Below are 16,843 nucleotides of genomic sequence, written 5' to 3'. Positions count from 1 at the left end.
TCAGGAGTAAAAAGGAAGGGTTGCGATTAACTTATACAGGCTAGTTCCACTTATAATGTAGATCACCAGCACTCGGCTGACGTCCGGACTGTTATACAAAGATTTACGAGTCTAAATGGCATATACGCTAAGAGCATGCTACGTTTGACCATTGTTTTCAATCTAGCCCAACAGCCTGAGGGGAAACATGACCAAATGAGCATAGCCCAGCGGGAATCTTCTCACTTCCTTCCTGAGGGTACGGGATGGTGTAAAGAAAAAACCAAGGCATAAAGCAATCTATAACGGAAAGGATATTAGGTTCGGGAGCTGGGTGGGTCAAACATCTAATAAGTGTCCAACGTAGTCTCAATAACTTGCCAAGAAATTCTCTGAAGGGATTCAGTGCGTACGAATTATTATTTGGAACTAGGATGATGATCTCTGACATTGATAGTCAGACTTCAGTGGTGAAAGAAAAAAGCTTTGATATCAAAGACCGTTTGGCTATTTTGCAGGACTTAAACAAAACAAGAAAAGACCTGAGCAACATAAAGTTGAAACAACAGCCAACAACCACTGAAGAACCACCACCTGTCCCAGCAAGACCTGTCTGGATTCCAAAAGTCGGGGATCTAGTCAGGGAAAAGATCGCGGTAAAGAAGGAATTTGGGCCTTCTTACAGAAAAGCAGTTCCTGTCTTGTCTGTCAACGGGACAAGGTCAGTTGTACTACCGCCACTTGCTGGTAAAAAGGAGAACCGAGTTGTATCCATCGACCTGGTAAAACCACAACATGTGGCCAATAACAAACAGTAGGCCAAGTGGACTCCCAATAAGTAGCAGAACACCAAGGTTTGCTACCAGTACAGAGGTCCTAACAAAGAGGCTCATCACATTCGAAACGCCTACAGAAGAACAACAAGGACTATGCAGCAATGCAATAGAACTCAGACCTCTGAAAACCCAAATAAAAACATTTAGCAGAGACACACCAATCTATAATGAAGTACCAAGTGAAAATGCAAGAAACAGAAATCCTGAACCAATTGGAACAATTGACAGAACGGCATCCGGCTACTTCATAAACTTCGATGATTCCTCTGAAAGCTTCAGTGAATCAAAGACACAGCCATCATCAAAAACCTTTAAAGATAAAGCTAAGGAACTTTTGAAACAACTGAAAGAAACATATCTGATTTCCCCATGGATTGAATTTTGGGTGGGTTTTGGTGCATTTATCCTCATACTTTGGCTCATCATGATACTAACATTGGGACGCTTCATTGAGGGAAAATATGCAAAAATGGACACAGCAAGTCAGAAAATCAACTTGATCCTCAAACCACACACATCTTCACACGTCGAGAAAAGAGAACTTTCTTCAGCCAACTTCACAGCCAATCCGATACCTGGTGGGGTAGCCTGGGACAACACTGACTATGAAATTTATGGTCCGGTCGAGATCCTGAAATATCCACACCAAATTAAGATCTCCTTGAGTGACTTTGCAAAACCAAACTCATTTGCTGATGATTGGGACTTCGAAAGCATTAATAATATGATGTCTGACTTAGTAATGTCTGCTAAATTTACCAAACATGATTATTTGCAGGGTTCTACAAATTATGATAGTATGTATTGCTATAACCACTATGGTAACCAGTTTTTACATAGATCTGCACAACCTAGAAATGTTTTAAATTATAATCAATGGGAACATTGTGCAACACCTCCAAAAGGGAGCTCAAGAACCGTTTACGACAGCCTCTGTATATGCAGCATACAATGAGGCCTGGAAGGTTACTCAAATTGAAACAGCAGAGAGAATACGGGAAATTGACCGTATTAATTTGGAAAAATCACTTTCTGTAGTGGACAATGGGTTAATGACTGTCCTCCAGAATTTTTTCTTTGGACAGCATTGTGTCTTCAGCAATCGATATATTATCGCAAGACTTACTGTTATTACAACACGGTCAGTCACAATTGCGTTCTATTGTACAGCTTGGCTGGACGTTACAAAATCTGCGTTCAGGCTATGTGCCTTGGCGTCTAATCAACACAACGTCATTATTCCAAATCTTTAACCTTACTGATAGACAAATCAGTATGGCACAAAAGGGTGCTGATTATACAATCTTGAGCATTGAAAAACTCGAAAGATTACCAGTGACAATGTCAGAACGACCTGTCAGTGAATGGATAATACATGGGATAATAAATATTCCAATCTCAACCTTCAGGTTTCAATACTGCCAAAAATATATACAGGCTGGCATGTACGAGAAATTGGGAAAAGGATACCTTAAAAAAACATGGAACCTGCCCTATTCACATGCATGTGTCAGTAATAAAGGACAGAAAGTGTTTCTTGGTGGCAACAATTGTGCGATGTCACTAAGTGGCACACTTCTGTGTAACGGAATTAGTTTGCATGGAGCCTGTGAAGGGAATTCATACAACCTTTCATGTCACCAACAAGGCGCACCTGCAACAGAAATAGAACCATTCTTTCAAAGACTCTATAATGGGAGTTACATTCTTATTGTAGACCGTAGATGTTGTAGTCTTATGCCCGGGACTCCTTATCTAGTAACTACGACTGCGAAGGTCAAGTGCTGTGGACGCTCATTGTTCCCCAGCTCCTTCCCAGACAGGGAGGCAAGGGCATGGCCCGATTTGAAAATTACTTCTATTCGAATAGATACTTTAAGCAGAATGAAAACAGTGCTTCTTCAGACGCCTACCAGGCTCTCGTCATCAAAAGAAACGTATGATCTACAAGTCGCAAGGACGACTGCAGAGATACATACATTATTATCAACTAATTCCCCCGTACATTTCGCGGAAATCCTGAATGAAATCTTAAATATTTCTGATACCAATGGGGTCTCAAAGGTATTTAAGACAGTATTTTCGATGGCATTAACACCATTCAAAGCCATACTGGGTATTTTTCCAGATTTCGTCCACTCGATTTTTGGCGGACTTCCCCTGATCTTGGGACTAATTGCAGGAATCCTATTCTTAGTCCTTATTTTTCGTTATGGCAACCCATGTCACAGACAAAACTCTTGCGACAAGGGAAGAAACAATCCTAGCCATTGGATACCGGGACCGGATATCAAAAATCCTGGGACTCTCCCGGCTTAGAGACCTGAACATGACTTGGTTTCTATCATTTCGACCAATGTGGCAAAGATGTGTTTTACCTGTATTGAGGTGTCTGCTATGCGGAGAAGAATGCGTGTTAGACACCTGTCTGACGCTACAATCGGATGCGCCGATGGATGCAGAAACATTGTTGAGCCCGATCAAGGTTCATGCTTTGTGCTGCCCTCAAAGGCTACCAATCCTGATGACGGCATTCGTGGAAGCTTCACCACTACGATTGATGGGTAGTGAAGTTCAAGATGAAAGCAGCATCGAACAGGTACGACCTTCTGTCAGCAATGCGAATCAGAATGTCAATGGAGACAATCATGCACAAGAATGCATGGTTACCCCTATTTCCGAGTTAGTGGAACTTTCCCAGGAAGCTGTTGACAGTTTTTTCGAAAGCCTAAATGATATGATGTTCTCACCCGAACAGAAATAGAGACTTTTGAGCAAGCTCGCACACAGCGTTCCCTGAATTCGGCCTTCAACTTTAAATAATAAAGTCACATGAACTAATTTTCACTCCAGTTCACGGACAGCAACTCTTTCAGAAGCCCCAATTGATTTTTTCGGTTTTTCGGGACACTTATCTTCTGCTTAAAGTAAGAAACTATTCATAAAGAACTAAGATTTCTATTTTTTAGATACTTTATAGACTTTAGCTGCCCGCTGGTATGTTCACAAATATTTTATTCTGTGATGGAATGGTCTCGAAACTTTTTTCTGTATGTAAGAAACCATTTCATGTGTAATTCTCATATACCAAATAAGCAATAATGTATACAAATGCGTGATTACTCTAGCATTATTCCATAGCTTAAGTGCATACAGTATATATGTCTGCAAATTTTCCGTATATTTGAAGAATTTCAAAATGCATTTATGTATTTTGGGGTGGTAAGGTATACACACTACTCTATAGTATTTTGTACTATGTTATACTATGCCTAGATTAGTAAATATGTCCATAGTTAGCGTGGAGTGGGTGTCATGTATTCCTATAGGTTCTGAATCGATCCCCCTATTCCTGACCCTATTCTAGTTAAACAAACCAACAAGTTAACTAGCAGTCAGCCCATGAGGCAGAAAACCCCCATGATGCAGATACCGTTATCTGACGCAGTCACACTACGGCACAGGAACGTGTTATCTGATTAGGTCATAACGCTTGCGATCTAATTAGACAAGCGATATTCCTCCAGCCCCTGATAAGGCATACGGAGTTCTCATAACAAATCAAACCTATGACAACCTGGGCAAAACCCTGCGGCCATTGTTTTGATTTCACCGAGAACTTCAGTAAAAGAATGTGCTAACGAGCAAGTCGTATGACATCCTTATTGACGTATCTATGTCCATCCTTACGTCAATCTCGGCACCTTAAAGGTATAAATATTACCGATCTTGCCCTATGCAAACACACGCGTGGTGACGAGACGGAGCAGCCATACTTGCCGAAGCCTTGAGCAGAGCAGACCCCGCTGGCAGCAGCCCCGCCTTTCTGACGCGCTGAGAGACGCGCTGCTTTCTCCTGCCGAGAATCCAGCACCGGCGTTTCTGGGCAGCCCTCGCAGGCAGCCTGGAATATCGAGACCAGAGAGAGAGATACCATTCCTCATTCATCCTAACTTCCAGGTACAGAACTGAATAGCCCCTCACAGAGAATTCTTTAGTTAAGCACTTGGCAAAAACAAACTTAACTTAAATTGTAACTTTCTATTCCCGCCCACGTATTAGACTTAGGTCAGGTACACGGGGTAGGCGTATCTAGAAACACCAGTTGAGTACGTTTAGTCAAATGTGTATGTAATATATTTTATTCATTTTAAAACATCATATGGCTTAGAAACCATAAATGTTTTTACAGTATTACTTTATACTATTGCTTTTAATGTATGCACTTTACTTAGCTATAAGTATTGCAATAATATCGATCCATTTCTCTTGTATGAGAAAAGAGACTGATCAATAAATAACACCTTTTTATTGAACACGCCCGTCTCTTCCTTTTCTCTACATTCTGATGAGACTAAGAATGCACGTACTGACTGAGTAAAATAAATTGCCTTTTGTTCACACGACTCTCGAGATTTACTCTTGATTAGGGGAGAGCAAAGTTGTCATGTTCTATGGTTGTCAGAAACTAAATCCCTTCTTGTCTAATCAGGGAAGTTAAGTCCTCCTTGAACATTCGAGAAAGTTTCTAGTGAACTCTGAGCTAAGCTGGCAAACCCAAAACTTTAAGTCTAGTATCGACAGTAGTAGACCTAGTTAACGTCTGGCCTAGGCCTTTACTGCTGTAGGTATTATTCCAATGCGCAGAGCCTATTGGGATGATAGGAACTACACTACAACATGTTTCTGGACCCCTGTGTTGAGAGCCTGCTGCTCTCTGGGGCCTGAAACAATGCACATCCTGGGACGAGGTGCCGAGCCTCCTCCCTCAGGATGGGCAGGGTTTACGGAGGGGAAGCTTCAAAAGCGTGCCGCCTTTATGAGCCACCCCAGCCATTTGCTGCTCCCAGCAACTGGCACCCACCGGTTCTGACTCCCACTTTGGGCAGGAGAATCTGCGGGAGCACCAAGTTTGGAGGAGAGATGTTCCCACCTTTCCTCGCCTTCCCCACCTGAGAGGTGGGGTTGGCAAGGTGGGCACAACTGTCCTCCTAACATGGTTTTCCCGCTGTATATCCCCCTGAGAGAGCCCCTGGGTAGGAATAAGATCACGTTAAAGGGATGTCTCCTTTTTCGTCATTATAATTGCAGATGGCTCCGACTCTGCTCTGGCCTCTTCTTATAAGCATTCATTAGTGTTCTTTCTTTTGTCTCGCGCCTACTGGCTGGGTTGGTGCCTAAGGTGAGCCATGCACATCTTACTGGACCTTTCTTGCACCAATAGAAAGCGACAGTTCACGGCTATTCCATCTTCATTCTCAGGCTATAAGGTGACGAAATAGTACTCGACCTTTGAGATGTGTTTATTCCCTTTGTCTTTGTTCTTCCTTTTTACCTTACATTCTGGTTCAAGATCTTATAATTCACAAGTCCACTCTTGTTGCGGTTTGTTTTTCAGAACCATATTATTGATGCCGGCCGCAAAGGGAATTATTCCCGCTTCATGAACCACAGCTGCCAGCCCAACTGCGAGACCCAGAAGTGGACGGTGAATGGGAGCACCCGAGTCGGGCTCTTTGCACTATGTGATATTCCAGCTGGTAAGACAGTGTGACCTACTTGTTTTCTATTAATAAGGAACAGCCTGCATCTTAACAGATAAGTTCTTATTCCTTCCACCTGGTGTTGGGTTCAGACATTTGCAAGTTGTTTTTGTTTGAAGAAGTCTTTTGAGTCACAAAATGTGCTTCGACTCACCTTGGTGTACATTTCGCATGGGTACCGACTCTGTAATCGATGGTTTCTGACATGTACTGAGCGAGCTCACCTTAGCTCGTATTGTGCGTGTCTCCATAGTACGCAGGCGAGGCTTCATTAAGCGAGCAAGGATTATGCTGAACAATGCTTGTTGGAGATGTCCCATAACCATATTACTTTTCACTTTTATGGTTTTGTAATTTGAGACTAGTTTCAATGGGAAATCCTTCATGGTGAAAGTATACTGATGTTGTTATCAAGTTTTTGAAAATGTGTAAATTGCAAATGTGTATTTTTGTTCCATTTAGGAGTGGAGCTCACCTTTAACTATAACTTGGAATGCATTGGTAACGATAAGGCTGTGTGTAGATGCGGTGCCTCCAACTGCAGCGGCTTCCTTGGAGACCGTCCAAAGGTGGGTGACAGCGAGGATGACTATACTTTTATTCTGATCATGCAGAAATGTAATTTAGTGATCACCAGAAGGTCCCAACTGCAACCCTTCGATCTCAGGTGACAGAAGTGTCAAGAGCAGAAAGTAAACAAAGCCCGGATATACACAGTTTACTTCCAGTAGATGGAAGGCTACACTAACTAAAATAAATGCATTCAGCACACTTCATAACAATAAATCAAAAAATAAACATTTGTTTCAATTCATCACTATGATTTAATGTTGGGATTACATAGGAAAAAAGCATTGGCAAACCAAGGAGATGAGATGTTTTTCTTTTCTTATTTAAAGGATATGCCATTGGGGAAAAAAAATGCTGCCTAAACTTGGTGACATATGCTTGCTGTTGGACTCGGCCCTTCTGGCAGGTTCACCCCTAGACTTTTTGCTTTTAATGGTGACCTGGTGATGGTGATTTTCGGGTTCTGCGCACTTTCACTGTGTCCCAGTGGAAAGTGCGTGCGCACTTTGAGTGCATGTGGTGAAATAGGCCTGCCCTTCCATAGGAATGCATGGGGAATGTATGTTTCCCTGGTAGTTCCTGATGCGTGGGGTGTACAGGCTCGAGTCTGGTATGTGCGGACTCGTGTGATTGAATGCTGCGAAATGATGTATGCAGCATGTATGTGTCTAGTGTGGAAGTGCCACTTCTAGACATGGCTGTGTGTGTGCTGTGAAGGTGCTGGCGTGTGATTGGCTGGAGCTGGCTGGGATGCCAGGCTCCATGAGTCATGATGGGTCTGCCCGGTGGTGAGTGTGGAGATTAGCATGCTGATGGCTGGGGAGGAGTGCACCTGTGTCCTGAATAGGGCTGGGCTTTCCCCACACAATGCTGGCTCCGACCCCTGTGGTGCGTCTAACGACCCTAGCCTCCCTAGTGAATGAAAAGTGTGATTGAGCACATCAAGGGTGCTCCAAAGCCAGCTGCGACTGGTTTCTCCCCCACCCTGCACCTCAGACAAAGGAATTTACAGTATAAGAAGGGGCTGTGTCCCCTTACAAAATGTTCTCTTCCAGGATCCTGAGGGGGTTGCTGCTGTTGCTGGGCAGGAGGACCGCCACTTGGATTGCCTCCCTGCCTGGAGGCCCAGTGAGCTGGCTCTGGGCCCTGCCTTGCCCCTACCTGCCTAGAAGAACTTTGTGGGAACTTTATTGGGCTTATAGCGCCTGGGAGCGCTGTATTTGACCCCTAGCGCTGGGAGCGCTGGATTTGCCTTTATAGCACTGGGGGGCGCTTTACTTTCCCTTTCGCGGCCGCCCATGCTGCTTTTTGCCGATTTTAACGTCCCCTGGCAGGTGCCCACCCTGCCAGGGACCTTGTGCTGTTTTTGGCCGGAGCGAGTGCCCACCTCGCTTTATATTTAAATTAGAGGGAGCCCACCCCTTGTAGCACCGAGTTCACCGCCGCAGCCCCGGAGTGTTTTTAAATGTTGCTGGGCTGCTGCCTAGTGCGACCCGGAAGTGCCCGCCTCTCTGCTCGGGGCCGCGCTGTCATTGGCGGCCACCCGAGGCAGGAAGCCAGGCAAAGCAAAACAATACGCCCGGACGAGGGCGGGAGCGGCAAGTCTCCCTTCCGCTTTCCCCGGTCTGGGGAAGCCTAGGAGTGCCTCAGGAGCAGGCCCGGAAGTCCCGCCCCCCCGCAGGACGAGAGAGAGGAGAGCCCTGAAGCCCCGTGTGGCCGCTGGTAAGGAGGAGACGACCGGCAGCCTCCCAGAGCCGGTGAGTGCAGCAGAGTAGAAAGGGGTGCCGTCGGGGCTCACTGCCGGTGCCCGCGCCCCCTTTCCCTCCGGTGTGTAGAGCCTGTTGAGGCTCAGGGGGCAATCCGTTTTATTGGAGCCAGAGAGGCTCTGGGGGCCATTGCGTCCTTGTTTCTCTCGAGCCTAAGAGAGGCTCCAACGACGGGGCAAGTGGTCTTAGAGCCCCGAGGCTCCCAAAGGCGACATTCCATTGTGAAGAGCCCTGAGAGGCTCTTGGGGGCCATAGTTGCTTCGAGTCCCCAGGAGGGGGGCTCCAACGAAGGGGCACATTGCTATTTAGAGCCCACAAGGCTCAGGGGGCATTTTTGCATTTCGAGTCCCTAGAGGGGAGGACTCCAACACTCCTGAGGGCCCAGTTGGTTGTTTCAGAGCCAGCAAGGCTCCCACATCGTTTTTGGCGCTATTGTTCCTTTTAGGAGCCCAGAGGAGACTTCCAGCTGCCCAGCACTTCGTGGGCAGCTGCCACGTTTAGGCCCCTGACTTTGGGACACAGGGCGTCCTAGCCCCAACAAGGCCAGTCGGCCTAGGGACAGTCACAGGTGGTGACTTATGTGAGTTTGGCGCAATTGTGTTCTTTGATACACCTCTGAATGTTTTTATGCATCATGTGTTTTCCTTCCCTGCACCTCTGAATGTGTTGTTTATGCATCATGTGTTATGTGCTTATACCCCTATAGGTATTGTGATACTTAGGTGGTTGTTCTTTCTAGTACAGGTGTTGCTAGTGAGGTCCTGGTTCCCTGCGTGACATTACCTAAGGTGGTTAGGGTTGCGTAGGTGGTACTACTGGTTACCAGTAATTACTGGTTGTGTGCTTTATGTTCTATTTGGTGCTACAGTAATTTTATATCCTAAGTTCTAAAAGTGCTGATCCCTGACAGTGGTCCAGGTGGCCCTGTCCTGTACATATCCCCTGTAAATTCTGCCCGTGCCTGTTGGCACATTGTAAAGTGTGTGTTTTATCTAATGTGTTTTGGGGTAATACAAAGGCTATTTTTATACATAACCTTGTGTGGAGTTTCCTTTGTGGTGGGCCTTGGGTGTTGTTGCTGGGGGGTACGTGCGCAAACACTTAACTCACATTGCCTCAGAGTTTAGCCTTACTGCTCGTGCTACGTTACCAAGGGGGTGAGCAGGGGTTATCTTGGCGTGTAACTCCCTTGCCCTGACTTAGGAGTGGTGGTCTCTGACTGACTTTGGCGCAAGCCCTGGCCAGCCAGGGATCCCATTTCTAACACTTGATATAACAAATTTGAATGAAAAAATAATCACATTCAATTTGAATAACATAGTAAGGGTCCATTCCAGCCGTCAAGTGTACTTCGAACATGTACAGAAACTCTTGTTGGCGTCAATGTAGTCACTGAACAAGATAATTCTTAGTAGCGAAAGAAAGAGCTATTGGTTTGGAATTACGGTAACCTCCCGGCACAGTTTATGCACCCCCAGCACACGGCAGCCAGTGGATGCAAGGGGCTCACCCACAGCACACGGCAGCCAGTGGATGCAAGGGGCTCACCCACGGCACACGGCAGCCAGTGGATGCAATGGGCTCACCCACGGCAGCCAGTGGATGCAAGGGTCTCACCCACGGCACACGGCAGCCAGTGGTTGCAAGGGGCTCACCCACAGCACACGGCAGCCAGTGGATGCAAGGGGCTCACCCACAGCACATGGCAGCCAGTGGATGCAAGGGGCTCACCCACAGCACACGGCAGCCAGTGGATGCAATGGGCTCACCCACAGCACACGGCAGCCAGTGGATGCAAGGGGCTCACCCACAGCACATGGCAGCCAGTGGATGCAAGGGGCTCACCCACAGCACACGGCAGCCAGTGGATGCAATGGGCACACCCACAGCACACGGCAGCCAGTGGATGCAAGGGTCTCACCCACAGCACACGGCAGCCAGTGGATGCAAGGGGCTCACCCACAGCACATGGCAGCCAGTGGATGCAAGGGGCTCACCCACAGCACACGGCAGCCAGTGGATGCAAGGTGCTCACCCACAGCACACGGCAGCCAGTGGATGCAAGGGGCTCGCACACGGCAGCCAGTGGATGCTAGGGGCTCACCCACAGCACACGGCAGCCAGTGGATGCAAGGGGCTCACCCACAGCACACGGCAGCCAGTGGATGCAATGGGCTCACCCACAGCACACGGCAGCCAGTGGATGCAATGGGCTTACCCACGGCTCCATGCTGTACACTACAGTGGGAAGAGCAAAATGTGAATGACTGCTGAACATAGCAATGGACGAAGAAACTGACCCAGAGGGGCTCTATAGATGTGTATATTTGTGTTTCATTTATGACTCTTTTTATTGACCTGAGGGTTGCAGAACTAGAGCGATCTCTAAGCCACTCCGAACGATGTGGTTCTGTATTTCCTTTCAAGTGATCACAAATCAAAACTTCTTAAGCGATAACGAGTAAATCAGAGCAGTAACAGTTCATAATTAGTACGTGAGCCATATGGATTAATACCGTCTCTGGTTTAATTCTTGGTTTGCAGTTTCCTTTTATGTCAGATAGTGACAACTCTAACCTCATCCCAGAAGATCACGCCCAAGGTGAAGCACTGGAAAAGCCATGAACTCCACTTGCCAAAGCAGCAGGGCCGCCTCTTCCATGGAGACAATTTAACTCAAAGATGTTACAGCTACATTGCAACAGACATGGCAGTTAATAGCTTAACTTGATGTTCTTGTGGTGGGTTTCAAAACCACTCTACCTAGCCAGGTACTCTGATCTTTCCACGCCTTCTATCACAGTCATCACCCGATGCCTGAGACTGGTGGTTTACAACTCTTCTCATTTCACGGGTAATTTCCTGCTTACAGAAAGATGTCCATGTGGCCCTAAACAAGAAAGAGCCCTGTAAGGGCTGGAGTTACTTGTGTCAGCTCAGACGGGCTTCAACAGGAGGCTCCTGTACCCACGGATTCCTGTGTGGTTGATGAGGGACATGCTGACCTTGCAGTAGGTTTCCTTCTTCGGGTCGTCCGTGTAGTAGGAGCTCCCAGTGACTACGGAAGGGTCTTCATTAAGGAACGTCAAGAAACCCTCTGCAGTCCTCAAATGATTCCACCTTTGTTTGGCAAACGGTTGTGACCTAGAGACGAGGGCCACTCTTGAGGGCTTTTATCAAATGTATCAAAGGCCACAGTTTGAAAAATCCCCAACACATTCATGAAGCTCAAGCGAAAGTCTGTGCATGATGGGAAGCCCACCAGATGTTGTTCGCTGCCACCAGAGATGTGTGTATCTCCGTGTTAGAATGTATTCATACAGGCGTTCATTACAAAAACTAAAAAATATTAAAAAGTACACAATAACAAATCAATACATTTAAATGTTAAAAAATGGGTACCAAAATTCCCACAATCTAAAAAAGTACAATTAAAATCCATAGTTCTTAAGAAACATGACATCAATATATAAGTTTTAGCAGCAAACGAACACACGGAAGGAGCAAGAAATAAATCAGGCAACCACAGTCCACCTTTACAGGGTTCATCTGAAAATAAATAAAGACAAGGCACGGGACAGTGAAATATGGCCTCCATGCTTCCAGTCCTGTTTCAGATTTAACAAAATTTATTGCGTTTTGGTGAGACTATTTGGATACGTCCACCTTCTTCAGGACAAACATAGAAAATTCCTTCCACCTTTGTTTTCCACTCAAAATATCTAACAAAGACATAATACAAAAGGCATATTTTAGCACATGTTCCTTACTCAAGAAGGCATAGAGAAAATATCAACATTCTTTTCGCAATAATACAGTCTACATATGTCTCAACCAAACAATGCTATATTATATCAAAACCAAAAAAATTGTAAATTTAAAAAGGGAAAGAAAGAGGGAGTTGCCTGAGGTGACAGCATATCTCAATCTCAATCGGAGATGTTCCAAACAACTCAATCATAGCCCACAGACATCAACATCACCCAGCGAACTAGCAACATTTATAATTTAAGTAATGTGATCAGACTTCATGTGTATACCCACAATGAAAAACAACCAGGCAATGTCAAACCTGGTCCTGACTTCTATTCGGCAATTGTACTCCAATCTGAATATTTACTTTTTATGGACAATTTACCTTCAAAGTGCTTGTGTGTATGAACCTCTTCAGGACTTCTTATACGAACGAATTGAGTATCTGTCCGTGTGGCTCCAGCCATGTGAGATAGTGAGTAGAGTCCACAGTATATCGGGGGATTATATCATTGGTTTCATCTCTTTACAAATCTGTCTGATTATTGATTAGCTAAACAAACAAATAAAGACATGAAAATATAAAAATATATAAAAGACTGCGGGTGGTCCTCACCTTGTTGGTTATTGATAAGCTCATACAGGGTAGTATCACTGCAGACAGAGTTAGCCTCTCAGCGTTTGGACTAGAGTTAAAAGCGATGGGCGGTACGCCTAAAAAAACATATATATATAGGACACAAATATGTCACCATTAAGTTTTAATACTACCTGCTCTAAATCTGTCTAAATACACACATGTGAACCAGCTCATTTTCAAAATACAACTTGGCTTGTTTGGCTGCTACAGGAAATAACAAACTATGAAGACTGAAACTCAGCCTCGCACTGAAGGCAAAGAAGGCTCTAGAACTAAACAAAGGCCTTCTGGCTCTCAGAGGGCACATGGGCTTCGCACATGGCAATGCGCAAACATGCGTACCCAGGTGCACATCCCATAGTGGCGAGCCCTCGTCAGCTCTACCATAGAGTCCTGTCTGTTGAGAGTCTAGGACATTGAGGGACCGCTGAAGGCATCTCCAGATGATCCACAGTATACTCGAACTATCAGGAGAGGCCGTGAGATGGACTTTAACATTGCGTCCATTGTTTTGCTTGTTCGACAGAGCAGCCTTTTCAAGGGTGCACCAAACTTCCTTCCTTGCTGGGGTCTGCATTTTTCTCTCCACTGTTTTTTTCTACTCCTCCCTTATTTTATACAGCTGATTTTCGTGCTCCGCCCCTGAAACATCAAAAAGTAGTTTCAACCATTTTAAGGTCCTAGTATTTTAGTGGTATGAGAGCTGAAGACTTCGTTGTTGTTACAACTCGCTTTTGGTCCCTTTTCCAGAGCACATCAACCACCTCAGACAAGAGCAAGAAGCCCAAGAGAAAAAACGCAGGAGGTGATGGAAGGGAAGTCTCGGAGGATTACTCCTTCCGGTGCAATGATGGAGGTAAACCGCTGATCTGCGACCGCAAGCTGTGCACGAAGTCCTACCACCTCTCCTGCCTAGGCCTGGAAAAGCCCCCTTGTGGTAAGATGTCCATATGAATGAACATCCTTCTGTTGAGTGATGTTGTTTGTATCCTCAGGCAGCTGTGGATGGTTCGACTGCTTTTGTCCTGATAGCAAGAAATGCTTGTTTTTCTAAACCTTCAAAATCTCATTACCACAATCAGATGCTGACATTAAATCAACAACTTTTGCCCAGATTGTGATTTTTGGCAGCAGCTTTTCATCGAAGACAGAATTCCCTTTACTGTTGTTCACAAACATATTTGATGAAAACCGTGCTTGTGCCACCCATGGGTTGGCATATCACTGCATGGTCGGGAGAAGGGCATCCACCAGCTGGCCACTCTTATTTATTTATTTATTTTTATTTAAAACATTTATATAGCGCGGCTGTCACCTTGCAGGTATCCTGGCGCTGGAGAATACTCCTAAGTGAGGAGACTGAGGACGAGTAGCAAGTAAGTGGGTTTAGGGAAAAAGCCAGGTTTTGATACGTTTTCGGAAGGGAAGGAGTTGCGATATTTGGCGGATGTCCAGGGGCAGACTGTTCCATAGTTTTGCAGCTGCGACTCTGAAGGATCTACCCCCAGTCCTGACCTTGTTGAATCTAGGTACTGTGACAAGGCAGGCCGAGGCAGAGCGGAGAGTTCTGGTGGGGGTGTACCAGGAAAACATGGCTTGCAAAGGTCTGGGTCCGACTCCGTGCAAAGCCTTAAAAACAAGGCAAAGGGCTTTGAAGGCCACTCGCTGCTTTAAGGGGAGCCAGTGCAGCTCGGCTAAGGCCGCTGTGGCAGAGGGCCTCCTGGTCCAGCCAAGAGCTAGCTTGGCGGCGGCCAACTGAACTCTTTGTAGTCGATCCAGCAGCACAACTGGAGACTCGAGTAACAGTGCGTTACAATAGTCCAGGCGACTAAGAATGGTACACCTGACTATTAACGCTCGAGCTTGTGCGGGGAGGAGTGGCATGATCTTGCGCAAAGAGCGCAGTAGGGCTGAGCAGATCCCCACTGTTTTTGCAACCTGGGTTTCCATACTCAGCTTATTATTCATCGTGACACCCAAGTTGCGAACCGCGGTGACTGGCTGTGGTTTTTCCGGTGCTTCCGGGGGCCAAAATTCGGTAGGGAACAGGCGTGGGATTCGGCTTCCAGCGCAGAACAGAACCTCAGTTTTGGAGGAGTTGAATTGCAGGGAGTTTTTGTGCAGCCAGCCAGCCGTATCTCTTAGGCAGTCGTGAAACGATGTTAGAGGGATAGATTCTTCCCCCTCCCAAGAGAGAATGAGCTGGGTGTCGTCCGCATAGTTGATAGCTTTTAGCTTATGGGACTTTATTAACGTGATCAGGGGCTTAAGGTACACGTTAAAAAGAATGGGGCTGATAGCCGAGCCCTGGGGCACCTTATTCGCAATGCATCTACCAGGCAGTGACCATAAGTACAGAGACACTAAGCATTGGTGGCTGCACGGCACTCTGCTCCAGGACAGTGAGGGAGACGAAGTTACAATCTGGCACATGAAGTGTTTGGTACCTCGTCTTGGTGCTGCAGACCTTTAAATGTATGGATGTGCTTCACACACTTCAATGTTTCTAATCTTTAGAGCTTTGTCCCCTTAACCTTCTATTCTGAGAAGAAGCGACAAGTTCTTCTAACAGGTCATTTATATAACCCTGGATCTTGAGAACTAGGCAGCAAGAGTTGCAGCATCTCTGTCTTTCGGGTGTGTGTGCAGAGAGAGCTGTATCCAAATGTCTTAGCTATACTAAGGGGAGCTGGAATTTTGCATTTCGCTCATAATTTGTTTGTTTACTGTGTGACACACAAGCCACCGCCTGCTGTACAATGTACTGATTTCAGTGAAAAAGAATGTAACTCAGACACACTACTTCAAGTGCCATGCAGTTTCAGACCTTTTGTAACGTTTAACGTGTGGCCTTTACGTGATGGAAGCTGTATTCAGATTCTAAACTACTACTAATAAGCTGCAGGCTTTGCTCAGACTGCTTGACTTTGTGTTAAAATTGTGAAAAAATAATGCCATAGAAAGTGCCACATTATGTCACATGATTGCCTTTTCTTGCAGCATAAATCAGTCACCCATCCTTAATTTGATCAAACATTGTCGCACAATTCCAGTGGGCTTCGCTATCCCTTTCATGATGCTCGTGTTTGTCAGGCCACACGGATGCAGAAAGGTAGAATTCGCATAGTGAGAATGAGACAATCCAGGGGAGCCTCTCCGAGGCACAGTAGTAGTATTCGCATTTGTGTAGTGCTTCATATCTTACGTACGAGTTGCCAAAGCATGGTTTCAGGTAGTACTCTACACCGTGAGCGGGCGTCTGGTTGCAAGAGTGTTATGCTCAATGTGAAGCAGATTGGTGTGGTGCACGAGTGATTAGGGTGGTGTAATCGGGTCTTGGGTCACAATGATTGGTGTGATGGAGGGTGTGGTGCACGAGTGACTAGAGTGGTGTAATCGGGTCTTGGGTCACAATGAAATGATTGGTGTGATGGAGGGTGTGGTGCACGAGTGACTAGAGTGGTGTAATCGGGTCTTGGGTCTTAATGCTTGGTGTGATGGAGGGTGTGGTGCACGAGTGACTAGAATGGTGTTATCGAGTCACAATGCTTGGTGTGATGGAGGGGGTGGTGCACGAATGACTAGAATGGTGTTATCGAGTCGCAATGCTTGGTGTGATGGAGGGTGTGGTACACGAGTGACTAAAGTGGTGTAATCAGGTCTTGGGTCACAATGCTTGGTGTGATGCAGGGGGTCGTGCACGAGTGACTAGAGTGGTGTAATCGGGTCTTGGGAAGCGATGCTTGGTGTTGCGGA

General features: G+C 46.0%; 1 protein-coding gene across 1 annotated transcript in view; it reads left to right on the top strand.

Annotated features, from left to right (window-relative positions):
• The window catches only part of LOC144817649 (uncharacterized), a 317,824-nt gene that overhangs the window by 248,999 nt on the left and 51,982 nt on the right, over positions 1-16,843 (top strand). Inside the window, 3 exon segments of the mRNA XM_078674369.1 lie at positions 6,214-6,355; positions 6,821-6,927; positions 13,838-14,024. Coding sequence (XP_078530495.1) covers positions 6,214-6,355; positions 6,821-6,927; positions 13,838-14,024 — 436 coding nt within the window.

The sequence above is a fragment of the Lissotriton helveticus genome, chromosome 2_1, assembly GCF_964261635.1.
Source record: "Lissotriton helveticus chromosome 2_1, aLisHel1.1, whole genome shotgun sequence".
NCBI classification, from domain to species: domain Eukaryota; kingdom Metazoa; phylum Chordata; class Amphibia; order Caudata; family Salamandridae; genus Lissotriton; species Lissotriton helveticus.
This window is presented reverse-complemented; position numbering and strand designations above follow the sequence as displayed.